Source organism: Lepidochelys kempii, chromosome 1, assembly GCF_965140265.1.
Source record: "Lepidochelys kempii isolate rLepKem1 chromosome 1, rLepKem1.hap2, whole genome shotgun sequence".
NCBI lineage: Eukaryota > Metazoa > Chordata > Testudines > Cheloniidae > Lepidochelys > Lepidochelys kempii.
The window spans coordinates 112,440,874-112,465,929 of record NC_133256.1 but is presented as its reverse complement, the minus strand read 5'-3'; the positions used below and the strand labels follow the sequence as shown (position 1 = coordinate 112,465,929).

Genomic DNA, 25,056 nt, shown 5'->3' with positions numbered 1-25,056 from the left:
TCCAGTATCCTGCTTCCGAGCTATCCAGCAAGCGGTTGCCTCCCTGTGCCAGTTTCCAACAATAATGGCCAGGTGCTTCCTGCGGCTGCTGGGCCACATGGTAGCATGCACACGTGGTCAGGCATGCCAGACTGAGACTCAGGACTCTGCAGGCATGGCTCGCTCGGGTGTACCTCCCAGGCAAGGACCCCCTGGACTTGGTAGTGACAGCCCCAAGGGACGTGCTGGACTCCCTGCTGTGGTGGCAGCCCCAGGCTGTAGTTTGCGAAGGCATCCCCTTTGCCGCCCCACAGCTGGACCTGACGCTGGTGATGGATGCGTCAGACCAGGGGTGGGGGGGCTCACCTAGGGGACCTCAGGACTCAGGGCTTGTGGTCCGCAGCAGAGCGGTCGCTCCATATGAATGTGAAGGAGCTCAGGGCAGTTCGTCTAGCCTGCCAGACCTTTCACACCACTCTGAGTGGTCACAGCATGACAGTTCTGACAGACAACACTACTGCCATGTTTTATATAAACAAGCAGGGTGGGGCCCGTTCCTCGCCACTCTGTCACGAGGCTCTCCTCCTCTGGGGCTTTTCTGTAGCCCATGCCATTCTCTTTGAGGTGTCATATCTCCCGGGGGTGCAAAACGAGCTGGCGGACTACCTCAGCAGGTCGTATCGCATGTACGAGTGGATGCTCAGAGCGGACATCGTGCTTTCCCTCTTCCTCAGGTGGGGGTTTCCCCGGGTAGACCTGTTTGCCACCAGGGACAACGTCCAGTGCCTGCAGTTCTGCTCGTTCCAGGGCCACAGCCCGGGCTCAGTCGCAGACGCGTTTGCGATCCCTTGGGGAGGGGGCTTGATGTATGTGTTTCCCCTGCTCCCCTTGGTACACAAGGTCCTGCTCAGGTACGCAAGGACAGGGCGGCGGTGGTCCTCATTGCCCCAGCATGGCCCCGCCAGTACTGGTACACAACACTTCTAGAGCTGTCAGTGGAGGCCCTGGTAGTCCTGCTCCTACACCGGGACCACATCACACAGGACGGTGGCAGGCTTCTCCACCCCGACCTGCAGTCACTACACCTGACAGCGTGGAAGCTCTGTGGCTAAACGCCTTGGAGAGCCAGTGTTCCCTTCCTGTGCAGCAGATTCTGCTTGGCAGTAGGAAACCCTCTACTAGGGCTACCTCTATGGCCAAGTGGAAAAGGTTCTCCTGTTGGTGTGAGCCCCGGTGCAAGCCATTCTCGAGTACCTCCTGCACCTCAAACAGCAGGGGCTGGCCCCGTCCTCACTTAGAGTATACCTGGCGGCCATCTCCGCCTTCCATCCAGGGTTTTCAGGGGGCTTGGTGTTTTCCCACCCAGTGGTGGGACGGTTCGTTAAAGGATTGGAGAGGATGTTTCCGTACTCACGCCCCCCAGTCCCTCCTCTCTAAACTCATGGGACCCCCATTTGAGCCCCTCGCTACCTGCTCCCTCCTCCACCCTTCCTGGAAGGTGGCATTTCTGGTGGCCATTACCTCGGCCAGAAGGGTGTCCGAGCTGAGGGCTCTCACCTCTGAGCCACTGTATATGGTGTTTCACAAGGATAAGGTGCAGCTCCGACTGCACCCCAAGTTCCTCCCTAAGGTGGTCTTGCAATTCCATTTCGGGCAGGACATTTGTGTGCCGGTATTTTTTCCAAAACCCCATTCGGACCCGAGTTACCGCAGCCTACACACCCTGGATGTCCGTCGAGCGCTGGTGGTTCTATTTGGAGCGCACCAAACCCTTTCGTAAATCTGCGCAGCTGTTCGTGGCCGTAGCTGAGAGGATGAAAGGCCTCCCAGTGTCGGTGCAGTGGATCTCGTCTTGGATTACAAGCTGCATCCGGACGTGCTATGACCTCTCAGTTGTTCCGGCCCCAGCGGTCACGGCCCACTTGACCAGGGCGCAAGCGACTTTCACTGCTTTCCTGGCACAGGTCCCGATCCAGGAGATCTGCATAGCAGCCACCTGGTCCTCAGTGCACACCTTCACGACCCACTATGCGGTCAACCAGCAGGCCAGAGAGGATGTGGCAGTTGGCAGAGCGGTACTCCAGTCAGTTGTTCCGTGACTCCTACCCTCCTCCAGAGGTAAGCTTGTGATTCACCTAATGTGGAATGGACGTGAATAAGCACTCGAAGAAGAAAAAACGGTTACTTACCTTCTTGTAACTGTTGTTCTTCGAGTTGTGTCCACGTCCATTCCACCATCCGCCCTCCTACCCCTCTTGTCGGAGTCGCTGGCAAGAAGGAACTGGAGGGTGTCAGGCGGCGGGGTATATATGCACGGCGCAGTGGTGCCACTCAGGGGTCCCAACGGGCGCCGCTAAGGGAAAAAGTTTCTGACGCTCGTGCACGTGACATGCACAACTTAATGTGGAATGGACGTGAACAACACATCTCAAAGAACAAGTTACGAGAAGGTAAGTAACCATTTTTTCTATAGTATGAGACAATATATTCATGTAATGTTTAAGAAAAGTTTTGTAAATGAGTTCCAGTAGTTCATGGATCTGGGACCCAATCTTATGGGGTTCCACAGGCTTCTATATAGATTATTTAGGTTACTCTTTCTATATACCCGATCGGACTCAGTGCTCAGTCTAGAAGATACCATCAGGGATATTTAGTTTTGCAGTTCTCAAACTGTGGATTTGTGTCTCCCGAGATAACATGCTTGTTAACAGCAAAAATGTTTAAAAATAAATAATATATAGAGGTGAGAAATAAGAGACCTCAACCCTATTGTCCCTCTGCAAATTTGAGTACACAGAGTCAATCCCTTACCTCTCTCTAAAAGTGCAAAGCTTTAAAAAGTTCAATGAATAGAAGATTGTTGGGGGTTGAATAGATCTGGCCAAGGAGAAGAACTGTGGAGATAAGTGTGAGAAGGGAGGGACAGGCAGTAGAAACAAAAGTGGAACTGTTTGAGCAGTATATTCCAGTAGTCTTGAGGTCTTTTCTGAGTCTAGTCTTCATTGATTTGAGATACACCATACCATTCTCTCACTAGAAGAGAAAACCTATAATGGCAGTAAGCCATAAGAGACCCAGTTTGGGAATATTTTAATTAAGTTCCTCTACCTGTGAAGAATATATATTAAGTTTATAACAACCAACAAGAATGCACTTTTATGTAGAAATCCATGATTAAATAGAGTCTTCCTGACTAGTGATTTAAATCAAATCACTGTTCAAAAGTGTTTCTATCCTTTTGTGTACATCTTCACAATTGTGACTGAAGCTGCCTATGACAGACACATGTAATGATGCAGAGCAGAAATTGAGAGAACACAGTTAGTTCTTACTAAAATAAAACTAGTAAACATGTGAAAGGAGAGCATAGAAGAACTGTTTATCATTTGAGCCCTGCAGATGTAAAATGTGACATTTTTAACTATTTAAATACCTTTGTATGGTGAGCTGGGTGTCCACACTGAGGTGAACTTTCTACCAAAAAAAAAAAGTGTGCTTTGTCATTTTAATTCCTTCTCCCTTTGCTTGAGCATTTAATTTTTAAATCGACTTTTGTCTTTCACCATGCAGCTTCTTTGTACCATGGTATCTAGAATTGTAGTGAGGACCTAAAATAACTAGTGTAACAGCATAGATGTACCTTGCCTCTGATATAAGGAATTTAATGTTATGACTAGGCTTGGCAAACTGATCAACTGACCGCCTATTATTTGACCAGAGTCGGACATTGTCACATATTCCAGCAAGAATGCTCTTTGTTAGGCAGTAACCAACTTTTTTGAATGCATTATTCTTTTTCTTTTTCTTTTCTTTTCTTTTCTTTTCTTTTCTTTTCTTTTCTTTTCTTTTCTTTTCTTTTCTTTTCTTTTCTGCATTTTTCTGAGTTAAAATAACTCAGTTATGTAACTTGTTCTTTATAATTAGGTACAAATATCTAGCTAAGCCTTTTGTTGTTGTTGTTCTAATAAATTAGTGTTTTAAAATATTTGACCATTTTTGACATTTTATTTGATATTATTTGACTGGTCAGTTGACCAGTTATTTTTGGACCGGTCAAATGCTCAACCCTACTTTATGACTTAATTCACACAAGAAAAAGGAGCATGGCTGTTTGACAAACAGTAAATGTCAAAGAAAATGGTCATTATTTGTTGAGCATGGGAATGTGTCAATGCTGTATGTAACAGATATTTATCTCTGCCCCAAGGAGCTTATAGTTTTAATAAGACAAGACAATAATTAAACAACCCCAGGTGGAGGTTCATGTTATGGGCCTATGATTTTCTGTGTAGATTTTGCAATTAGTGTAGAGTCATGCATTGGGTAAGAATTAATGTGGAGGGGTATGAAAAACTAATAAAGAATAATGAACTATTTCACTAATTACACAACATTTTAAAGCTTCACCCACTGTAAATGTTTCTTGGAAACATATCTTCCAAATTAAATAAATTTGTAAGTCTTATGCTAATATGTCACAATCTTTCTGTGGCAGACAAAATAACGAATACGGTATGTAATCCCCAGATTGTTGGAGACCTAGAATGCTGGCAATTTAATGGATGTTGGAAATATTTAAAACATCTCACTTGCAAACTGTAAACCAACTAAAGGCTATCCCGTCTTTTTTTTTTTTTTTTTTTGTTCTTCTTCCAATCCTACTACTTGGTTCTCAGCTATTGATTACCAAACCTTGTCTCTAAGAAAACAAAGAGGTAATTTGGCTCAGTTGTTTGACTTCACTAGTGTTAACTTTTATTTATAACGAACAAAAATAACATTTTAATTTAATGGGTACAAGAGCATTCCTGCCAGTGATTGTTTCTGAAAGATACCAGACTGACAGTACTTGAAATGGAGGTTCTCTCTTTGTCCACAAAATAGATACAAGCGCAGACAGCAGCAGTGCACGCCAATGTGCCTGAGCTCTGATGTGGAGAGACTGCCTCTTCAGGTCATAGAACAGTTAAGTCCTTGGCATCTTTTCTGCTGAGACAGCCACTAAATGCTGCTCTGACACGTTCATTGGGAGATGAACTGAGACCATCAACTAGGTTGCCAAACATCCAGACAGCAGTAATGAATTTTGAGGCAAACTCAGCTTGGAGTCCGCACTTGCAGAAACTTGTTGAAATGAACTAGATAAAACGCTCCTGTAGAAGTCCGTGCAATTCTTGGCAGCTCATAAGTCATCTGGGAGGATGTTTCTGCAGCCTAAAACAAACAAAGTGTGTCCCTCTGGGATGTATGGGTAGCTGGTGCGGCACAAGAAGTGGATGGTGTTGGGCAAAAAGGTGGTGTGGCCAGGGGATGTGCTGATTTAGTACATCCCCATGGCAGCTTCTGCTAGCAGGGCTCCTGTGGTGCACTGACTGCAATTCTAGCAGTTCTTCACTGGTAGAAACTGCCAGGCCTGCCCTTCCTTGGAGTGAATCCCTCCTGTGACTGCAGGAGAGGGTCTGAATCTGGCACTTAGGCCTTGTCTGCACTGCCACTTTGCAGCACTGCAAGTGTCTCGCTCAGAGGTGTGAAAAAACACCCCCCTGAACGCTGCAAGTTTCAGTGTTGTAAAGAGGCAGTGTAGACAGTGCACCAGCACTGGGAGCTGCTTCCCTTGTGGAGGTAGTTTTCTTACAGCGCTGGGAGAGCTCTTTCCCAGTGCTGTTGCCGCGACTACACAGCCCCTTTAAAGACAGTGAAGACCTACCCATAGTCACTACTAACATGTTTTGACTATGAACTAGTAACCAGAAGTGACTGATCACCTGAACTGGCCAGTCCCCTTCTTTGTGGCTTTCTCCCCTTAAAAGTAGAATATTGAAAAGAAGAAACCCTTGTCTGCTACAGTAGCATTTTGAGAGGATGTCTTTCTGGCATCAGTAACTGTGTGAGGGTTGTGGAGCTGCCACATACCAATCTATGAAAATGAGATGAATATTGTAAGTGACCTGGTCAGTGAGGAAAAGTTTTTGTCTAATTGTGGAGGGTTATCAGAATTTCCTATATGAAAATATTTGATCTAACTTGATAGGGGCAGTGAGAAGAACAAACAGGGAAGAGACACAGTGACTTTCCAGAAAAAAAATCTAGGTATACGCTTGGAAAAACAATGGAGCAGGCTTCAAAGACCCTGTCTCCTGTTGTAAGCTGTGTTTTGCCAGAGTGGGGAGTTGCTAGATCAAAGGGCTATATACAGTTAAACTGTATTGATTCCTTGGGAAAGTGTATGTGTGGAGAGGGAGTTTCCATAAGTTGCCTAGAGAGTGTTAGTGAACTCTGACAGGCTGACAGCAAGGCTGTAACAAAGTGTCTATAGGGAATTAGTCCTTCCAGGGTCTCCATATGGAAGATGGTTAGGCAACCTACATGCATGCCTGTTTACCAGGTGTTTGATTGCTTTTAAGATCTATTTTTTCTGAAATGTTCTAAATAAATGATACTGTGCTTTAAGGAAGATGTTTAGTCACTGATTACCACTGACATTATCCTGGAGGGAACAGACTTGTAGGGTATGGATATAAGTCAGACTTGTTGGAGTAAATTGTGGTTGATACACAGGGGACTGCAACCCAGGGCTCACTTTAAGAGTGGGAGAGTCACAGGATTCTATGCCAAGAGACTGCACAAGGAGGGGTCAGAGGTGCTGTTTGCTTGGTAACCGCAACAGTACTGTGTCGTGATCTTCATTCTAGGCCTAATAGTGACCATTTCTTGCTTGTCATGGTCACAAATCAAAGTAGTGGGTTTTGTTGTTTTTTTTAAAAAATGTACTTGTATTATAATCTGGATCAAAAGAAACTTGAATTTTATGCCTGCACTTCAGATGGAGAGCTAAGTCGTGTGTCTATAGAAAGAGCTAGGTAACTGATTTTGTACAGTTTTTTGACAAAGGTGTTCTTCTGCTTATGTAAAATTAAAAATAGTCATCCTGGTGTACTGTTATTGACAGAGTAGGAGTTTCTGCTGGGACTGTGGCAGTAAATTGCAAGCTAGCATTTCACAACTGCTTAATGAAAATATGATTTTTCAGTCAATTTACCTTGTGCTTATAGTGCCCAGTTCAAAAAAGTTTTTCTCATACTGATATTTACAGGCAAACATACAAGTAAAATATTGAGCAAAGAAAATGGATCTATATCCAGAGAATTTTAATAAGTTTGAAAAGTCAGCCTAGACTCACTCCTTTTTAACTTTTATTCTGATTGTTAGAGTGGATGATAAAGCTGCAGACTTCTGGGCTTTTATAGCATTAGTGACTGTTGTGCATGCAGTGGTTAGGGCCTCCGTAAATCAGAAGCTGTATATAGTACTGGAATTAAATCATATTGTAACCTCCAGATTCTTTTTTTCTCATTTAAAGGCACACAACATACTCTGTATAGCTTGCATGGTTAACAAATTCTTTTTTTTCAAGTTGTAGTAAAATATTAATGTCAAAGCACTTACAGCAAGCTTTTTAGTGTTTTCTGTTGTGGTTTTATGCTGTGTGTGTCATTCTGGAAATTCTGATTCCTCTGCATTTTTGTTCTGTTCCAAATTATAATTTTAAGACTCCCCACCCACTGTAATGCAGCCTGCATTATTCTTGTCCATACCAGGATTTATTAAATACTGCTAATATTGTCAAAGTTAAAAACAGGGATTTTCTAAATGGAGGAAGTGGTTCATCTTTAGGGCCTGTCCACCATGACAAGTTCTGATGAAAGGCCAAATCAAAAGAAGGCTCTGATCTGTTATGTTTTGTTAAAAGCAGTAGTATATTACATACAAAATCTAGAGATTGAAGAATCAGACAACTGACACTATATATATGTGGCATATAACCTTTAAAATTTAAGGCATAAAACAAGCCTTAGATTAAGCTGCAACTTTTACTGTAGAGAGATTATCATCATCGTCTGTTAATGGAGTTTCTTGTTCTTTTCTCTGAAGCTCTTTCAGTGACCAGGCACCAGATTATTCAATGTACCATTGATCTGATCTGGTGTAGCATTTCTCATCTTCCTAGACTTAAGAGTGCAGCAAGGTAAACTAACTTCACTATGTTTTCGAAGTTTCTGCTGTTTTTAAATCAGATATTTTTGCTGTCTGGCAAGAACGCTGAAAACCTGGGAGACGTAGGGAGTTGCTTTCCAATATTGCCAACACCAAGGCAATTGTGAGTTTGGTTTAAAAATAACAGGATTATTTTTTAAAATACACTTTGGATTCTTTTTATTTGCCTCCTTGTTTTGGAGCCCTTACAGTGTATTCATGTCAAGTTTTCATGTCTTTTTCCACAGCCACGTAGGCTAGTAACTCCCTTTTTAAACTGAAAGCTGAGATTCTCATACAGTCCATTTATTCCAGCAGCTGGGCAGGAAAAACACCAAATATTATAACGCTTATCATGGCAAAACCTCAAAAGCTGGCAACACTGTTTCTCATTTGGAGTTCCTTTGTGGATGTATTCTGCCCTCACTCTGTGTGCATAACTCGCATTGCCAATAATGTGTTTTCTGCATATAGTCAGAAAAGTAATCCTCCAATTGAGCTCCACTGCTACCCAAAGGTTTGAAACACCTTGAAAATACTGTGCAATTTTTAATTGGCTGTAAAAGACTCTCCATGAAGAGATTGTGCAGCTGGTCTTAGTTAACTCTGACACCTGTTACACACCACAGTTAGTTCATTTTTTTCATCAGCTGGAGAACATTGGGAGACAAATGATACCAGAAAAATGATGATAGCCTGTGCAGTGACAAAATGTTTTGAAGCAAAGGTCTTGTCTTCACTGGCACTTTACAGCGCTGCAACTTTCTTGCTCGGGGTGTAAAAAAACACCCCCCTGAGCACAGCAAGTTTCAGGGCTGTAAAGCGCCAGAGTAGACAGTGCACCAGCACTGGGAGCCACACCCCCCGTGTCGGGAGCCGCGCTCCTCACGGAGGTGGTTTTTTTTAGAGCTCCTGGCGCTGTGCCAGAACCACATGAGGCACGTTAAAGCGCTGACGCAGCAGCGCTTTGGCGTTGCCAGTGTAAACTGGCCCAAAGTGACCGTGCTTTCTGTAGTCTCAGAACAGAAATTTGGTGTGTCATTAACGCATGTTTAAATGGTGCGTATTTGAGCATTATAGAAGTGCCTGATAACAGCTCCACCGTTCGAGCTGTGTTCTAAAATGGGCTTAAATTGTGGCGTAAGTTCCTTTTTGTTTCTGGTAAAATGGTACACAGGGTTAGATTTTTTATGTTCTTTGAATTTTGGGTGTAGAATGTTCGGTTTCTCTTTATTAGTTTTTAATAGGAAATCTTTGAATTTGGGTGCTGGCTGAAATTTGTCCATGGAATTCCTACTTTTCATCGTTGACTGATATCTCTTAAATAAACATTGACTGTCTTTAAAAAAAATTAAGTAGGGAGGTGGGTCCTAAGTAGATCTGGCACAGTGGGCAGCTTCTGTTTTATTTAAACGTTGGATCTAGGGTCATTTTAGTGTTTTTTCATATTAGAACTGTAAGTTTTTAAGCACTGTGCACACAAGCCTGAATGATGGGTGGGCTGTGTCGTGTCTCCCCCACCCCAACCCCCCCGCATGCCTCCTTCCCAATTCCAGGAGTTCCAGGGGCTGCTTCCTAAAACAGTGGGGGAATGGCTGGGGGCACTGGGGATGGTGTTCATGGTTGGTGCTGTGGATGGGAAGCTGCTGTGTAATAATCTGAGAACTTTGAGGAGATGTAATAATTTTGTGAACACTACATGTGACCTGGCCAGGGAGGAGAAGTTATTGTATGTTGGGCTATAAGACTTTCCTGTATGAATGTGATTGCTCTAGTTTAATAAGGGCGGTAAGAAAAACACAATAGTTATAGATAAGCAACTCTCAGCAAACATTGGGGGCAATTACAAGACAATGGCATACTTCCAGGCCCCAGGTCATAGTGACACAGCTGTTCAGCCAGTGCTGGGAAGGAAGAGATGAAAAGAACACTAAACAGTTAAAAACCCTTCTCAGGAGAGGAGGGGAGGTCAGTCATCCTGGGCTATCAGGAGGACTGGCTCACACACACACACACACACACACAGGCTGTGTGGAGGATGGCATATGTATGGACTGCTGTCTTTTTCAGGTCTGTTTTCTCTGAAATCTCTAATTTAATTATACTTTGCTTTAAAAGGGCCATGTGGCTACTGGATACTGCTGTCCTTTCCCCCTAGAGAGAACAGAACTGCAAGCACTGAAGATAACTCAGTCCTGCAGAGGTAGTCATGGTTGATACACAGGGGACTGCAGTCCAAGGCCCTGTCTGAGAGTGGGAGAATCACCTGATTCTACCATGAGGCAGGTGATAGCCTGAGGTCTGAGACACTGGCAGACAGAAAAACACTGGTGCAAAATAGGGATGTAAATAGTGCTTTACAAAAGTAACCATTTAAGCTATTAAAATTGTATCGGTTAAACATTTAAGCGTTAACGAGTTCACAACATAGGAGTGGGAACTATGGGTGCAGGGGGTGCTGCAACACCCCCACATTTTACGCGGGTCCCAGCTGCCGGCCCTGCGGCCGGGGCCCCCTGTTTGTGTAAAACGTGCTGCAGCACCCCTAGTTCCCACACCTACGATGTCAGTTCCATAGCAGTGGTCCTGACTCCTAACAATGCGGAACCTAGTTCCACATACACTATGAAATACTGTTGCTGCGGCATTTTTAATGTGCACATTAGGCATTTAAATGTTAACCGAATATATTCCCGGTAAGACTGATGCTTATCAGTTAACTGGTTAACGTTTTACATCCCTAGTGCAAAATGGAACAATATTGTTAATTGACAGATAGTAATAGCAGGTGGGAGAGTGGAGGTATTGTTCTTGCTGTGGTTGAGACTGTAGTGGAATTCAGCTGCCATATGTGTGTGCTTTTCAAGGCATCTTGGGTGTGGGGATAGCTGTTATAAACTAATGGACAAACTTTGGGCACCCCTGAGCTGAGTGAGACCAATTGATTATTATGCATACTGTATGGAATGATTTGCCTTTTTGCAAGTTCAGAACTGATTGTGCAAAGTGGCCGCTGCTTACAAAATCTATAATTTTGGTAAATATCCTGTTGCAGGAGAACATGTATAAATAGCTGCATATTTAGGAGTATGCAAGGTATGAAACCTGACAGATTAAAGCTATAAGTTTCTTAACTTTTTTTTATAGAGGAAGTATGTGGAATAAGCGTATAGTTTCTGGTGGGAGAGAGGTCTTCCTTAAGATATCTGAAAAGACCCAGGTTACAACAAGAGCAGAGTTGTACACAAAAGTGTGCTTTTGCGCTGCGGTGAATTTGAAATAAGAACACCTACACACAAAGCATTTTTGTCAACCTAGAGATTTGTTTGTATATTTTGCTTGCTTTGTTAAAGATATGTTTGAATAAGATCTTTCTCCATCCCATTCCAGCTTCTCCTTCTGCCTGGTCTTGCAGTGAAGTTACTCCTGTATGGACTTCATCACTCTGTTGCCACAGACCTAATTTTAACAAATTCAGCTTTATGACTTCGTTGCAGGATCCAAGGGGAGGAGAGCCTCATTTATCATAATCCTAAATGGCTTATAATTACAAGGGGCACAGAAAACAGAAACACGTCAATGTATGTTTAAATATATGTTAGTTTATTGTTGTTATTGGAACTTTAATGAGTATGTGTCTGGTGGGAAATGTTGATGGTATATATCTTCATTCAGTGGCTTCAGATTTTTGCATTACATTGAGGAATCAAATGCTGTTCATATTAGCATATTATTTATTTTTGTGGCATTGTGTATGGTGCATTATTGATGGTAATATTCCTGTGAAAGTTAAACCACATAAGGAAAAACTGGGTGGTGGGTTACTACATTCTATGAAAATACATTTGTGCTGTGTCTCTTGCTCTTGTGAAATGCTGAATTTCAGAGACATTGTAGACAGTATTGTAGCAAAGGATATTGTAACGGGTGTTTGCAGTAGACTTCATGGGAGCTGGAGTAATCTGTCAAGTGAGTATATTCATGATGAGTTCCTGTGCTACTTTTAAATACTCCAGAGAATATGTAGATAGAGACACATTTTCAGCTGTAAACATTCCTGAAAACGTGATTGAACTCAGACTTTTAAAAAATTATTGTATATTTACAAGTATATGCAGTTTATTTCTATCACAAGATACAGCCAATATTATAATTATGTTAAAAGTAGATTGAATGGGATAATGTCAAAACTGCCATTCAAAAATCTTTCAGGAGTACTTGTGGCACCTTAGAGACTAACAAATTTATTTGAGCATAAGCTTTCGTGGGCTAAAACCCACTTCATCGGATGCATGCAGTGGAGAATACAGTAGGAAGATATATATACACAGAGAACATGAAACAATGGATGTTACCATACACACTATAACAAAAGTGATCAGTTAAGATAAGCTATTACCAGCAGGAGGAGAAAGGAAAAAAAACAAAAAGCCTTTTGTAGTGATAATAAAGATGGGCCATTTCCAGCAGTTGACAAGAACGTGTGAGGAACAGTTGGGGGGGGGGGTGGAACATGGGGAAATAGTTTTACTTTGTGTAATGACACATCCATTCCCAGTCTTTATTCAAGCCTAATTTAATGGTGTCCAGTTTGCAAATTAATTACAATTCAGCAGTCTATCGTTGGAGTCAGTTTTTAAAGTTTTTTTGTTGTAATATTGCGACCTTTAGGTCTGTAATCGAGTGACCAGAGAGATTGAAGTGTTCTCTGACTGGTTTTTGAATGTAATAATTCTTGACATCTGATTTGTGTCCATTTATTCTTTTACGTAAATACTCACCAGCAACCACACGCCATACAACAAAAACACTAACCCAGGAACCTATCCTTGCAACAAAGCCCGTTGCCAACTGTGTCCACATATCTATTCAGGAGACACCATCATAGGGCCTAATCACATCAGCCACACTATCAGAGGCTCGTTCACCTGCACATCTACCAATATGATATATGCCATCATGTGCCAGCAATGCCCCTCTGCTATGTACATTGGCCAAACCAGACAGTCTCTACGTAAAAGAATAAATGGACCCTAACCAGTAGGCCATCCTACCTCTCGTTAGAGACTGAACGTGGGTCTCTGGCATAGAAGGCAAAATAACTGTGTTCCGTGTGGGGATGAAAACTCTTGAGAGCCTTCAGATTGAGTTTTCCATGTGTGGCTCCAAGTCTAATGCATTCTAGGGATTCTCAGACTTCATTGCACCATGACCCCCTTCTGACAACAAAAATTACTACATGACCCCAGGAAGGGAGACCGAAGCCTGAGCCTGCCCCAACTCCTGCTGCCCTGGGTGGTGGGGTGGGGTTCGGGGCAAAGTCGAAGTCCAGTGGCTTCAGCCCCAGGCAGGAGGCCTGTAACCTGAGACTTGCCACCCAGGGCTGAAGGCCTCAGGCTTTGGGGTCCCAACCCACAGTTTGAGAACCACTGTAAATTATGCTTCTGATGTGGAACGTATTAGCCATGAAATACTTGGATTGTATCCTAGCTTTCTGGGGTAAGAGTTTCTTTCATCTTTTCTAGTCAGCAGGTTATAGCAGTCTTGAAGAGAGTTGCGTATTCATGGGGTTATATACTATAATTCTTTAAGTACCAGCTGTAATTTACAAAACTAAGCACTTCCTAGTACTATAATATGTCTTGTTGTCCGTTCACATCCTTGTTAGCCATGTGCCAAAGTAGAAACAGCTTCGGTAATTACTGCAAAGAATGGTTTGTTGTTTTAAAATATCCCTAAACAAATGTGAAGAACATTATTGTAATGTTGTGAGTGATTTCTTGTTAGTTGAAAGTATGAAGATATTCTTTAGTCTAAACTGCTCAATTTAATAAAAAAGTGAAATGTACTGGATCAAATTCACCTCAGGGTAACTTCACTGAAGTCAGCCAAATGAAATCAAGGCTGGATCTTGTCCATAGTGTGTCATTTTTAACAGTTATTAGTTTTGCTCTTTGCTCTTCTTATTAAGAGTCCAACTCCCATGAAATCACCAACTAGATTACACCATTTTGCTCCCTAGGTCCAGGCACAAAGGAGAAAGTTTCACATTTGGAGTCAGGATGTCAAGTTTCAAAATTAGTTAGATGTCCCACATTGTAGCACAAATGTTGGCTCGTCAGTCTGATAGCATTTAATTGAAGTATGCAGTGCTGGAGAATATATAGTGAATGCATTTGCAATTAGACAACAAAAATGAACTGTAAAATACTTCTAGTGACTAACACATGGAGCATAAACAAAGTTCAGAGTTTCACAATCTTAGTGTAAAACAAATGAAAAAAGGCATACTTTGAGTATTGCCAAGTCAGAAAATGAAACATTAACTCCACTAACAGGGTATTTGTGCCTAAGTAAGTGGCTCGAGCACATGATCTGGGAGTTTAGGAACATCTGTATCATAGCTGACAGTTGTGAAAAATAGTCAGTGAGTGTCAGCGATGAGCACTACACTAAATAGTATCTGCAGGACCATGCCTCTTAGGGTACATATACATTAAATAGTCTACGCTACAGACTTGGGTTTGCACTATGGCGCTAAATATAGCTATGTAGGCATTGCAGCTTGGGCTGGAGCTCAGGCTCTGAAGCACACCCGCCTCCCTGAGCTTCAGAACCTGAACTCCAGCCTGAGCCGCAACATCTACACTGCTGCTTTTAGCATCCTAGGAAGAGTCTGAGTCTGTAGACCTGGGCTCTGAGACTTGCTGCCATGGGTTTTAAAACACATTGGCGATGTACCCTAAGCCCCAATCTTGCCTTCAGAGCTATACAGACAAACATTTTGTTCAGGCAGAGCCCCATTGTAATCACAAAACTCTTTGCACTGATTTGAGGGTCGGTCTGCATAGATCTGATCACTCGACTAGGGCCTTAGTTTATAAAACATATTGAAGAAGAAAGTTGCTATGTATTAAAGTTATTAATTACACCCCTGTTGGTTAATGCTGGTTAAGGATTTGATGTTTGCATTTTAAAAAGACTCTGTAGTCAATCCAATATAAAAGGAAATAATTTCAGTTCCTTATGACTCTGGTGTAATTGAATCTCAGTTACAAAAGTGCATTGAAGAAATCAGTATTTTTATCATTACCATACAGTGTTTCCCAGTTTACCAGTTTTACCTTAAACCACCTCTCCTGTATAACACACAGCACTGGTAATAAAATAAAAGAAGGTTTAATTAAGAAAGGGGAGAGATTCTAGTAGAAAGAAAAAAGAGTGATGGAAACGAATGGTTACAACATAAACCAAAATTATAAAATGCGACCTTGGGTCTACACTTATCAGTAGCTACCTTTCCTGTCTAATAAAGTATGTTTCTCCACTTATCCCCCTTCAAAGGTCAGTCTGTTGCAGAGCTGGCTGGCTTCACAGGAACCAGGATCCAATTTTCATGAGAACACTCGCTCCTCAAGATGTCTTCTCATTAAAAAGAAACTGTCTTTCCCCAGCCTTTGATATACTGAAACAGTGATTTGTCTTTATTCATAGGCAGGGTGACAGTCTGTTGTAATGTTCCTTTTTTACCTCCACATGGTTTCAGTTGTTTCTGATAGTTTTAAAGTTAATTTAAAGTTTAGGGATGGAGCATAGTAGACCACTGAGCCTTGCATTACATCACCAGCTAACCAGAGTGTGCTGAAAACTCCCTCCTGTTTGAATTGGCCATCACTAAGGCTTGGTCACACTACAGACTTGTCATACTGCTATAACTACATTGCTCAGAGGTGCGGAAATTCCACACCCCTGAGCGATTCAGTTATACTGACTGAACTCCTGATGTAAACAGCACTATGTCAATGGAAGGACTTCTCCCGTTGATACAGCTACCACCTCTGGAGGAAGTGGAGTACCTATGTGCCAATGGGAGAAGTTCTCCTATCAGCATAGATCGCATCTTCGCTAAGCGCTACAGCTGCATGGATGGATGTGTAGACAAGCGCTGAGACGTTATCCCCTGTTGGCCTACTTTTACTCCATATCCACCAAGCATATTTTCAATGTAATTACATTATTCCTTAAATATAACCCATACATACCTCTTGCAATGATTAGGAATCTTGACAAATTACGACCTTTCTGTAGATTTCTTACATGCTACCCTTTATGGGCAGATAACCTGCAAGACATGTTTGGTGTAGTGAGTTTGTCAAGTCTGAGATGAGTCACTTGCAAAAAATAGAGGACCATTTGCCAAAGAGCCTCTGTCACAATCTTTGCATAATTTTTCGTTCTATAATAAGGAAACCGATCTTTCTAAAACAATGTTACAATTTTTGAAACATGCAGAGATTTTTAAAGTAAATTGCTGTTGCTAGCATAATTATTTTAATGGTTGAAAATTATGGCTGCTAGTTGGCAGGATGGATTGTCCCATCACTGTAACAAGCTTTGTGGCACTATAATTTTGGGCTGAAATAGGTGTCGAAAACTGCTTCTAGTCAATTGTTATCTAGAAACTGTAGCTGTGTTTTCTGAACTCAAAACTCCCTCTGCTAGGCAATTTCATGGTATCTTCTTCAAACTGAAATACAAAGTCCTTCTACCCATGTTTAAATAATGATAAATTTGTGACACACACTAAATGAAATCTAGGAAGTTCAAAATATAAGTTGTACTTTGTAGCAAAAAGAGTACAACATATGCATGAATTAAGATTGGAATTTCATGATCTGTTGTATATTTTCTGCCCTTAATCAATTTTTTATGTATAAAGGTACAGCTTTTTCTTACAGAATTGAAGGGAAGCTTATCACGGTTTATTCTATTCCCTAAAAGAGCAAATATTCTCTAATGGCTCAAGTCTGTCCAGCCATTTTTGCGCTATCTGTGCAAATGTTATACCAATAAAATAAAAACCAGCAGGAGCTTATTCAAGGGGAAAAGGCAAAATGCCACATTTACTGTGAATACAGAAAGAATCATAGTAAGCAGTTAGTTATAGCTATAACATTCTATTCAATTTCATATTTATTCACACGTTCATTGATACACACACACAGGTTCTGCAAGGTTGTTATCATAGTTACCAGCTTTAGAGTTGCTCATGCCAAGCCACTGGCCAGGTGGCCTGGACATGAGGAGAGAGCAGGGCCTTGTCAGATGCTCATCTGATGCTCCTGGAAGTTGGTTTGCAGAATCAGACCCCAAAGTTCTCATTTTCTAGAGTCCATTTTTATAGGAATTTCTTCCTGTGCCAGTCTATGGGAATTGCTTCATCATGCTGTTGCTGAATCAATCAGCAGATGTCACATTCCTGATGGCTCCGTGCTGCCAGATGTTATCTTGTTCTTTGGTTCTCCCATTCTTGAGGCTGTTGGGTGGATTCCAGTCTGCCCTCCGGGGTCCTCTGGTTATTTCCACTTGACGCCTTCTTCAGCCGATGGACACTGGATTCTTAGGCTGGCACCTCCCTGATCATTCAGTTATTATCCACACAAAGCATCCATCCACATAAATCCTCTATCTCTATTTTAATCACAATTGTTAACAAAGCGAGATGAATACAACAAACGGGCGGGGGGGTCTCTGGGTGCTGTTTCTATTGTTACAGAGTATTGCTTGGAGTCTCTCTCTGTGTGAGTAGTTGTTGTTACAAAGAATTGCTTTGAGAGCAGACTCTGTCTTAGAGTGTACTAACACAATTAGCAGCTTGCAAATTTCACACATAGAGGGAGAGAAACAGTACCAAAACCCAAGAGACCTCTTAATTAGTAATACCCTGGAATTTAAACTATGAGGAATCAAACTCATTTGTGATTTTAATACAGAACTTCTTTAATGTGATCCAACACTAACAAACAAAAATGTATGTTTTAACAGGCACATCTCTAAAAAATGACTCTTTGCTATTTTTCCTTTTGAAAATATAGGCTCTAGTATACAGGCCACACTGTTAACTAGTGGCCTTAAAATAGAAATATATATGAGGAAAAAAAAGCATAAAATAGTATTTGAAATCAAGCAGCTTTTGTTCACTCATTGGTTTTAAACAACCTAACTGCGGATCATTTGCAGTAAGCGGACCAGAATGCTACTGCTTGCTCCTTAGTTGAGTTCATTCTGTAGAGCCCCTTTCTCAGTCGCACCTTTGAGGGTACATCTTCACTGCAGAGTTAGCCTGGACTTGTCTCACCAAGCATCCCTACTGCACAGTCCTATCCGTGTCAGACCCATGCAGCTGCAGTGCTGCTGAACTAGCTCATATATGCTGGGATGGGTTTCTGGCAGGCTATCCCATGGTTCTTCGTGGTGCATTAAACTGGGCTGCTCTCTGAAGTCATTCGCAGGATGTTCTCCCCCATCTTTCTCTCTCGCCTAGCATGGAGCTGCTGTCTGGCAATAATGATACAAGAATAGTACTTTATGTAAATAACTTCCAAATGGAGCTATTCATTATTAATGCGGACAGCTCTGAAGGAGAAAGTGAACAGCATTTAGCAGCAAGGGCTTCTAACGAGAATGCAGGCTGAATTCCATCATGACAAACCACCAAGTGATTCGTGGCGCCCTCAGATGACTTTTCTGCCTCTGCGTTTCCTTGTGTCCACCACTCATAAAATTGTCATTTGGGGCATGCTCCCCAAAATGATGGGTCTTACTGACCTCACACCACAGCTTTACCAGAAGACTGGCATTAGTTTTTGGCCAACTGGCAGCATGATAGGAGGATTTCTTTGGTGGTGTCTCTGTTCGAATGCAGTGGAAGCACAACAGGAATGGAACAAGCAAATGTGAGGTTAAAATGCTGGGTCGGTGTACGTGATTTAAAGGAGGAGATAGACAAGAAATATAACTCAGGAAAACTTGTGGGATAGCATAGGAGGAGTAATAGCACCTGGGCTTGATTAGCCTGCATCCTGACTGCAGTGTAGGTGGGTTGCCAGTCCAGGTTGAAGTGAAATCTGAGCTCAAGCCTATACCTTTGGCTGTGCCAGCTACCCTGGCTTAATGTACCCTCAGGCCTGAGTTAGAGGCTTTTTTTGTGTAGATTGAAGGAGGATGGGGCAGCCAACACCTGGGGTAAATCTGTAGTGAATGTATTCTGGAATGTGAGTTTGGGAACTTAATGGAAATATAGACCAACGCTGCTCAAGTTCTTTCTAGCAGGTTAGGAGTACATTTCCTGCGAGATAATTTATTAGATAAAATTGCCCCCAAAATTAAAATTGAAATACTTGTATCCCAGTGCTCATAGTGATTCAGATAACCAGGGCAGATAATTAAGGACAGAATTTTAATGACTAATAAACCTCTACCAGTGAATTTACTGATACACATGTGGCAGAGACCAGGTGGGGTGGAGAGGCATAGGGAAGCATGGCAAAGTCATTTTAAAAAATAACTTGCAAAGGTCTTTGTTTTTAATTCTTCATGATGATGTATACAGGCCTGAATGGTGAATCTGGTTTTTATGAATGTTTTCCCCTGCTTGTTTTGTTTGTTTGTTTCTTCTTTAGAAAGGTGAGGAATTTGCTCTCCCCTGGAATGCCTTGGGGATGTTTGCTATGAACTCTTGACAGCTTAGTTGAAGAGGTGAATGTCTTAAATGTTTAATGTCGAAGTTTCCTTTATCCAAAATGTTAATTAATCCTGGAGAAAGATAAGGCCTACAAACACAGTTGTACAGATACGACTGACGATGTTAATTTTATGTGTGTTTAGCCTACATTTTTAAATTTACAGGAACAAGTTGTACGGATGTAAACACGTTTGTTGCAACACTGTGTGTAGATGGGCCTTGAAAGTTTTAACAGTTGAGAGGAAAAAATACCTTCCCCTCTCAGCTGTGCAGCTTGTACTGTCTCAGCTCCTGTGAGGTTGTAATAGTACTAGTTTTCCAGTCAAATTAGAGCCTTCCAGTCTAGACAGGATCTGAATTGTTAATACAAAAAGCCACAAAAACCTGCTTCAGATACAATCATTATTAATCAGAAAGAAGGGCACAAGCCCCAGGTTTTTTTCTCCTTTGCAGGTCATTTTGAAAGTCTACCCTGGTAGTAAGGGTTGAGTTAATGTCTTTCCAAAATAGTAATGAAAGAGTAATTGGAGCACAGGTGCCAGCATCCTCCGGGCCCTGGGGGTGCTCGACCCCCCACCCAACCCCACCCCAGGCCCTGACCCCACCTGACCCAGACCCACCCTGCCTCCCTTGAGTGCTCCCCCTTGTCCCACTCCTCTCCCCTCCCCAGCACTTCCTGTGTGTTGCCGGAACAACTGATCACAGCAGGCGAGAAGGGGAGGGAGGAGTTGATCAGAGGGGTGCCAGCAGGCGGGAGGTGCTAGCTGCCGGTGGGTGCTAAGCAGCCTTGGAGCACCCACAGAGTTGGTGCCTATGAGTTGGAGCAGGGGGACTGGATCCTGATCTCCCAGGTGGGTTCCTGAATCACTGGGCTACAGTTATTCTCACTTTCTCTCTCTGTAAGTGTGTATACACAGTGGAAAAGACTCAACTGAAGAGACTGAGGGAGCACCACACCAGAATACCCCAGAGCTCAGAGCACTCTAAGAGTTGGGAGACCTTTCTTCAGTTCCTTTCTCCCTCTCAAGCAGGGGGTTGGGATGGGGGAATTGAACCTAGGTCTCCCACTCCTTCCTTCTCTGCCCTCCATTTTGTGTGGAGGCAGGTGCCTGCCTAAGTCATTCTCACAGGAAACACCTCAGGTGTCTAAGCTCCCTCACTCCAGAAGAGGGTGTGATGGGTTCAGTCACAGAGACCCCTTGGGGCTGTCACCTGATGTGCTGAAATTACCTCTGAGCCCATTTTCCCTGATGGCTTGGGACTTCAGAACCCTGCCTTGTTGAGCCAGACGCTCCATTCTGCTGCAACACAGATCCAGGTCTGAACCGTGCCCCCAAAGCTGCAGGCTTTAACTGAAAACCACTCAGCAGGTTACCTGTCTCCAGCACCCAGACACCCAGTAGGATCCAAACCCCAAATAAATTGATTTTACTCTGTATAAAGCTTAGATAGGGTAAACTCATAAATTGTCTGCCCCCTCTAACACTGATAGAGAGATATGCATAGCTATTTGCTCCTCCAGGTATTAATCACTTACTCAGGGCTAATTAATAAACAAAAGTGATTTTATTAAGTATAAAAAGTAGGATTTAAGTGGTTTCAAGTAATAACAGACAGAACAAAGTAAGTTACCAAGCAAAATAAAACAAAACACACAAGTTAAGCCTAATACATTAAGAAACTGAATACAGATAAATCTCACCGTCAGATGTTCCAATAAGCTTCTTTCACAGATTAGACTGCTTCCTAATCTGGGCCCAATCCTTTCTCCAGTACAGTCCTTGTTAGTTCCAGCTCAGGTAGTAACTAGGGGGATTTCTCATGACTGGCAGCCCCCTTTGTTCTGTTCCACCCCCTTTTATATCTTTGGCACAAGGCGGGAATTGTTGTCTCTCTGGATTCCCACCCTTCCTTCTAAATGGAGAAGCACCAGGTTTAAGATGGATTTCAGTACCAGGTGACGTGTTCACATGTCCTGTGAGACTTCAATACTCACTGGCTGGCACCCACATATGCAGAAAGGCTTACAAGTAAACAGAGCCATTTACAACCAATTGATTCTAAAGCACCCTTTATGGCTTCTACTTAATATGTTTACATTAGTAATACATGTTTATATCTTATTCTTCTAAGTCCAGACACAGAAATAATACATGAAAACAAATAGGATGAACACAATAGATTATAAACTTTGTAATGATACCTTACAAGAGACCCTTTGCGTAAAGCATATTCCAGTTACACATTTATAAGCATATTTTCACAAAGCATATGGAGTGCAACATCAGAGAGGGATTCCTGGCTGTGGATCAGTAGCAGAGATCTAGCCACCTCCCTACAGCCTGGGCTTTTGTACCTATCTCTGTGAAAGGGGCAGGGCTTAGCACATCCCTCTCATCAGCGTCTCCAGTTAACTTTCTTAAGTGGCTCCTGGCCTACTGTGCTGGCTTTTGTGAATCCCATTCTCCAGAATCCCATCTTATTTTCTTACTTAGTGCCTAACTTGGCTTTGTGGATCTCAGTATTGTTCCTGTGATTTTCTAGGCACCAAAAAGTTGGCACCAAGACACTCAGTGTCACGCTGCTTAAGTCCCTTTGTGAATGTAGCCTTAAGTGACTTGCCCAAGATCAAACAGCAAGTCTGTGACAGAGTCAGGAGTAGGCTCCGTTCATGTGTGGATGGGGAGAGACTTATCAAAGTTTAGTTTTCTGAGTTGTTTGCTGGCATGGTCATGAATGGTGAGACAGTGGGCAAATCAAGTTTTAAAGCAATAGCCCTGGGAAGAGTTTGTTAGTAGGTTGTATCCGTTTCCCCAATCTTTCACACCCCCCCCCCCCCGCTTAGTTACAGGTTGTTTGGAGCATGGACTGGTCTTTCTCTGTGTTTGGGAAAGTGCCTAGCACATGGTGAGCGCTACAGCAATCTAAACAATATAATAATCGTGACCTGATTGTAAAGATCTCTTTAGCCACCTTCATTCAGAAATAACTGATGCTGCAATGAAATTATATGCATGCAATTTTCTTCCAAGTCAGTTATGTTGTATAATGTCTCCTCGGGGTAGGTATACACTATTAGGCTTTGTTTAAAGTCAAGGCTGCAGTCCATATATTCATTAATCAAGATTTTTAAAAAATATTGCTATTGTTCTTAATCTAAGCAAACATAATGCATAATGGTGACACAGCTATCAGATTTCAGAGTAACAGCCGTGTTAGTCTGTATTCGCAAAAAGAAAAGGAGTACTTGTGGCACCTTAGAGACAGAGGGGTTCAAATATGTATATTAGTGTGGCTCTTCACAATTAAAAATAGTTCAGCTGGAAACCCTTGTGCCTTCTTTATGATTTTTAATGATGGTTTCTGAAGCAGTTTTTTGTAGATTTTTTGCATTAGAAATTCAGATCCTGTCTAGGTTGGAAGGATTTTATTTGACTGGTAAACTAATAATATGACAACATCACAGGAGCTGAGATGGTACAAATTGCACAGCTGAGAGGGGAAGGTGATTTGACCAAGTCGAAGCAGAAGATTTTCCTTTTTCCCCCCTCAACTTTTCTTCCCACTTTTCTCTTTCAGTCCCAGTGTCTAATTGCTCTTTCATTGTTAGTGACACCTGGTAGTAAAAGCCAAAGGTTTCAAGCATTTTGCTGATTTCTTGTTAGGCCTGTAGGTTGAATGTCAGGATATGGAGATCCCAGCTGTTAAAGAAACTTTTTGTTGATCTGTTTACAGCATGTTAGAGTGGAATGTAATTTTGAATTCTTAAAGTCACATTTGAAATGGAGGTACAGCAAGTGAGAACCTCTGGTTTAGGAATTACTGTACTTTTTTCTAATCAGTGTAAAGGGGTATTGGATAATTAAATCTGTGTTTAAAAAGTGTATCTCTTGTATTGATTCCAGGAATAAACAGATCTGGATTAAACCTGAGGTTTAGGAGCCCAGTTCTGACTTCCTTATGCATCTAAAACTCCACTCACTGACTTCAGTGGGCTGTCTTCTGACCATTCTAATGCTGACCACTGTGGTACTTGCATTAGCTGCACTAACATAATTAGTGCTTTTGAATACAAGGGGCTTTTGAGAGCCCACCATTGAGCACTCCTCTCCTGGGAACTCCTGTAAAGACATTTACTTCCATGTTAAAACTCTGTCTCTTGATCTGTTCTGTTTTTTGTTAATTTTCTCTGCATCTCTTGTCTAAAATTGAGATGAGAGAAGTTAAACTACTTTCCCATGTGTGATTACATATGCAAAAGCTTTTGGCTTTGTCATAACATTATGGAAAAATGTCCAACTTTTGTTTAAAAAAACATTTTGCCTGCACTTAGTCTTTACTTTGGGCTGGTGCCTTTTTCGGTATTTTTTAAAATTATATCACAGCTACTGTTTGAAAAAGTGTCTGCTGGACAAACAGAGTGACACTTTTTAAAAATAAATAATCTTATGCCCTTGGTAAATGTTAGGAAAAGGAAACACGTGAGTATACACATGAGATCATAGAATCATAGAATATCAGGATTGGAAGGGACCTTAGGAGGTCATCTAGTCCAACCCCCTGCTCAAAGCAGGACCAATCCCCATTTTTTGCCCCAAATCCCTAAATGGCCCCCTCAAGTTGAACTCACAACCCTGGGTTTAGCAGGCCAATGCTCAAACCACTGAGCTATCCCTCCCCCCAAAATTTTTAAAACAACTGTCACACAGAATGGCCCCGTCAAGGATTGAACTCAAAACCCTGGGTTTAGCAGGCCAGTGCTAAACCCACTAAGCTATCCCTCCCAACCCACTAAGCTATCCCTTAACATAAATATATGTTGTTGATATTGTCCTGATCAGAAGATGACAGTCAAATAAAGAAATGTAGATCTGGGACTTAGACTCTTCTAAATTATTTCCATTGTGTGCTGTATCCAAAATACTGCTCCATTCTTGGAGATTTGCAATACTTGGACATGACAGAGTAAGTTTTGGAAGTAACTTCCTTGTTTTTGTTGAATGCTTAATTCAGAACTTCTTATGTTTTTATGTCATGTGGCAAGTATGTGATTTTGGGATTTTCTAATATTTCCTATGTTCATATTAATGCACTGTTAATTATTTTGAAGATGTTCCTATTTTTTGGCAAACCTGTGGTGACAATAGGTGCAGTATTCCAGAAAGGATAAATTCTAAGACCTGAAGTTAATCCAGGCTCGACCACTTTTCCTTCTGTGTGTAATGGTTACTATGTGTCTTCCTTTTATGGTTAAAAAGAATAATAATAATACTAATAATCACAAGTTATTGGTGGGCTATATGATATGGAATATAAGCATAGAATTGGAAGTCAGGAAATTCAGTGGTCTAATATGGCTCTTCAATATTTGTCTTAGTTTTCCCATCAATAAAATGTGTATAAAGCTTGCTTACCAGGCTCATGGTGGTTAGGATTAGTTAGTTAATATTCATACACCACTTTGAATATGTGAAATGCTACATAACTACTTGGTTTTATTATTTTTCTTGTGATTA

General features: G+C 41.9%; 1 protein-coding gene across 3 annotated transcripts in view; it reads left to right on the top strand.

The window, feature by feature from the left end:
- Positions 1 to 25,056, top strand: part of LIMS1 (LIM zinc finger domain containing 1) — a 140,882-nt gene that overhangs the window by 7,578 nt on the left and 108,248 nt on the right. For 2 of the 3 annotated variants that reach the window (XM_073351000.1, XM_073350981.1), the window contains exon 2: positions 11,407 to 11,597. The exons of the other annotated variant lie outside the window; for it this stretch is intronic. In XM_073351000.1, the coding sequence (XP_073207101.1) occupies positions 11,553 to 11,597 (45 nt within the window). In that variant the 5' untranslated portion in view covers positions 11,407 to 11,552. The remainder of the gene's footprint in view (positions 1 to 11,406; positions 11,598 to 25,056) is intronic. 3 annotated transcript variants of the gene reach the window in all.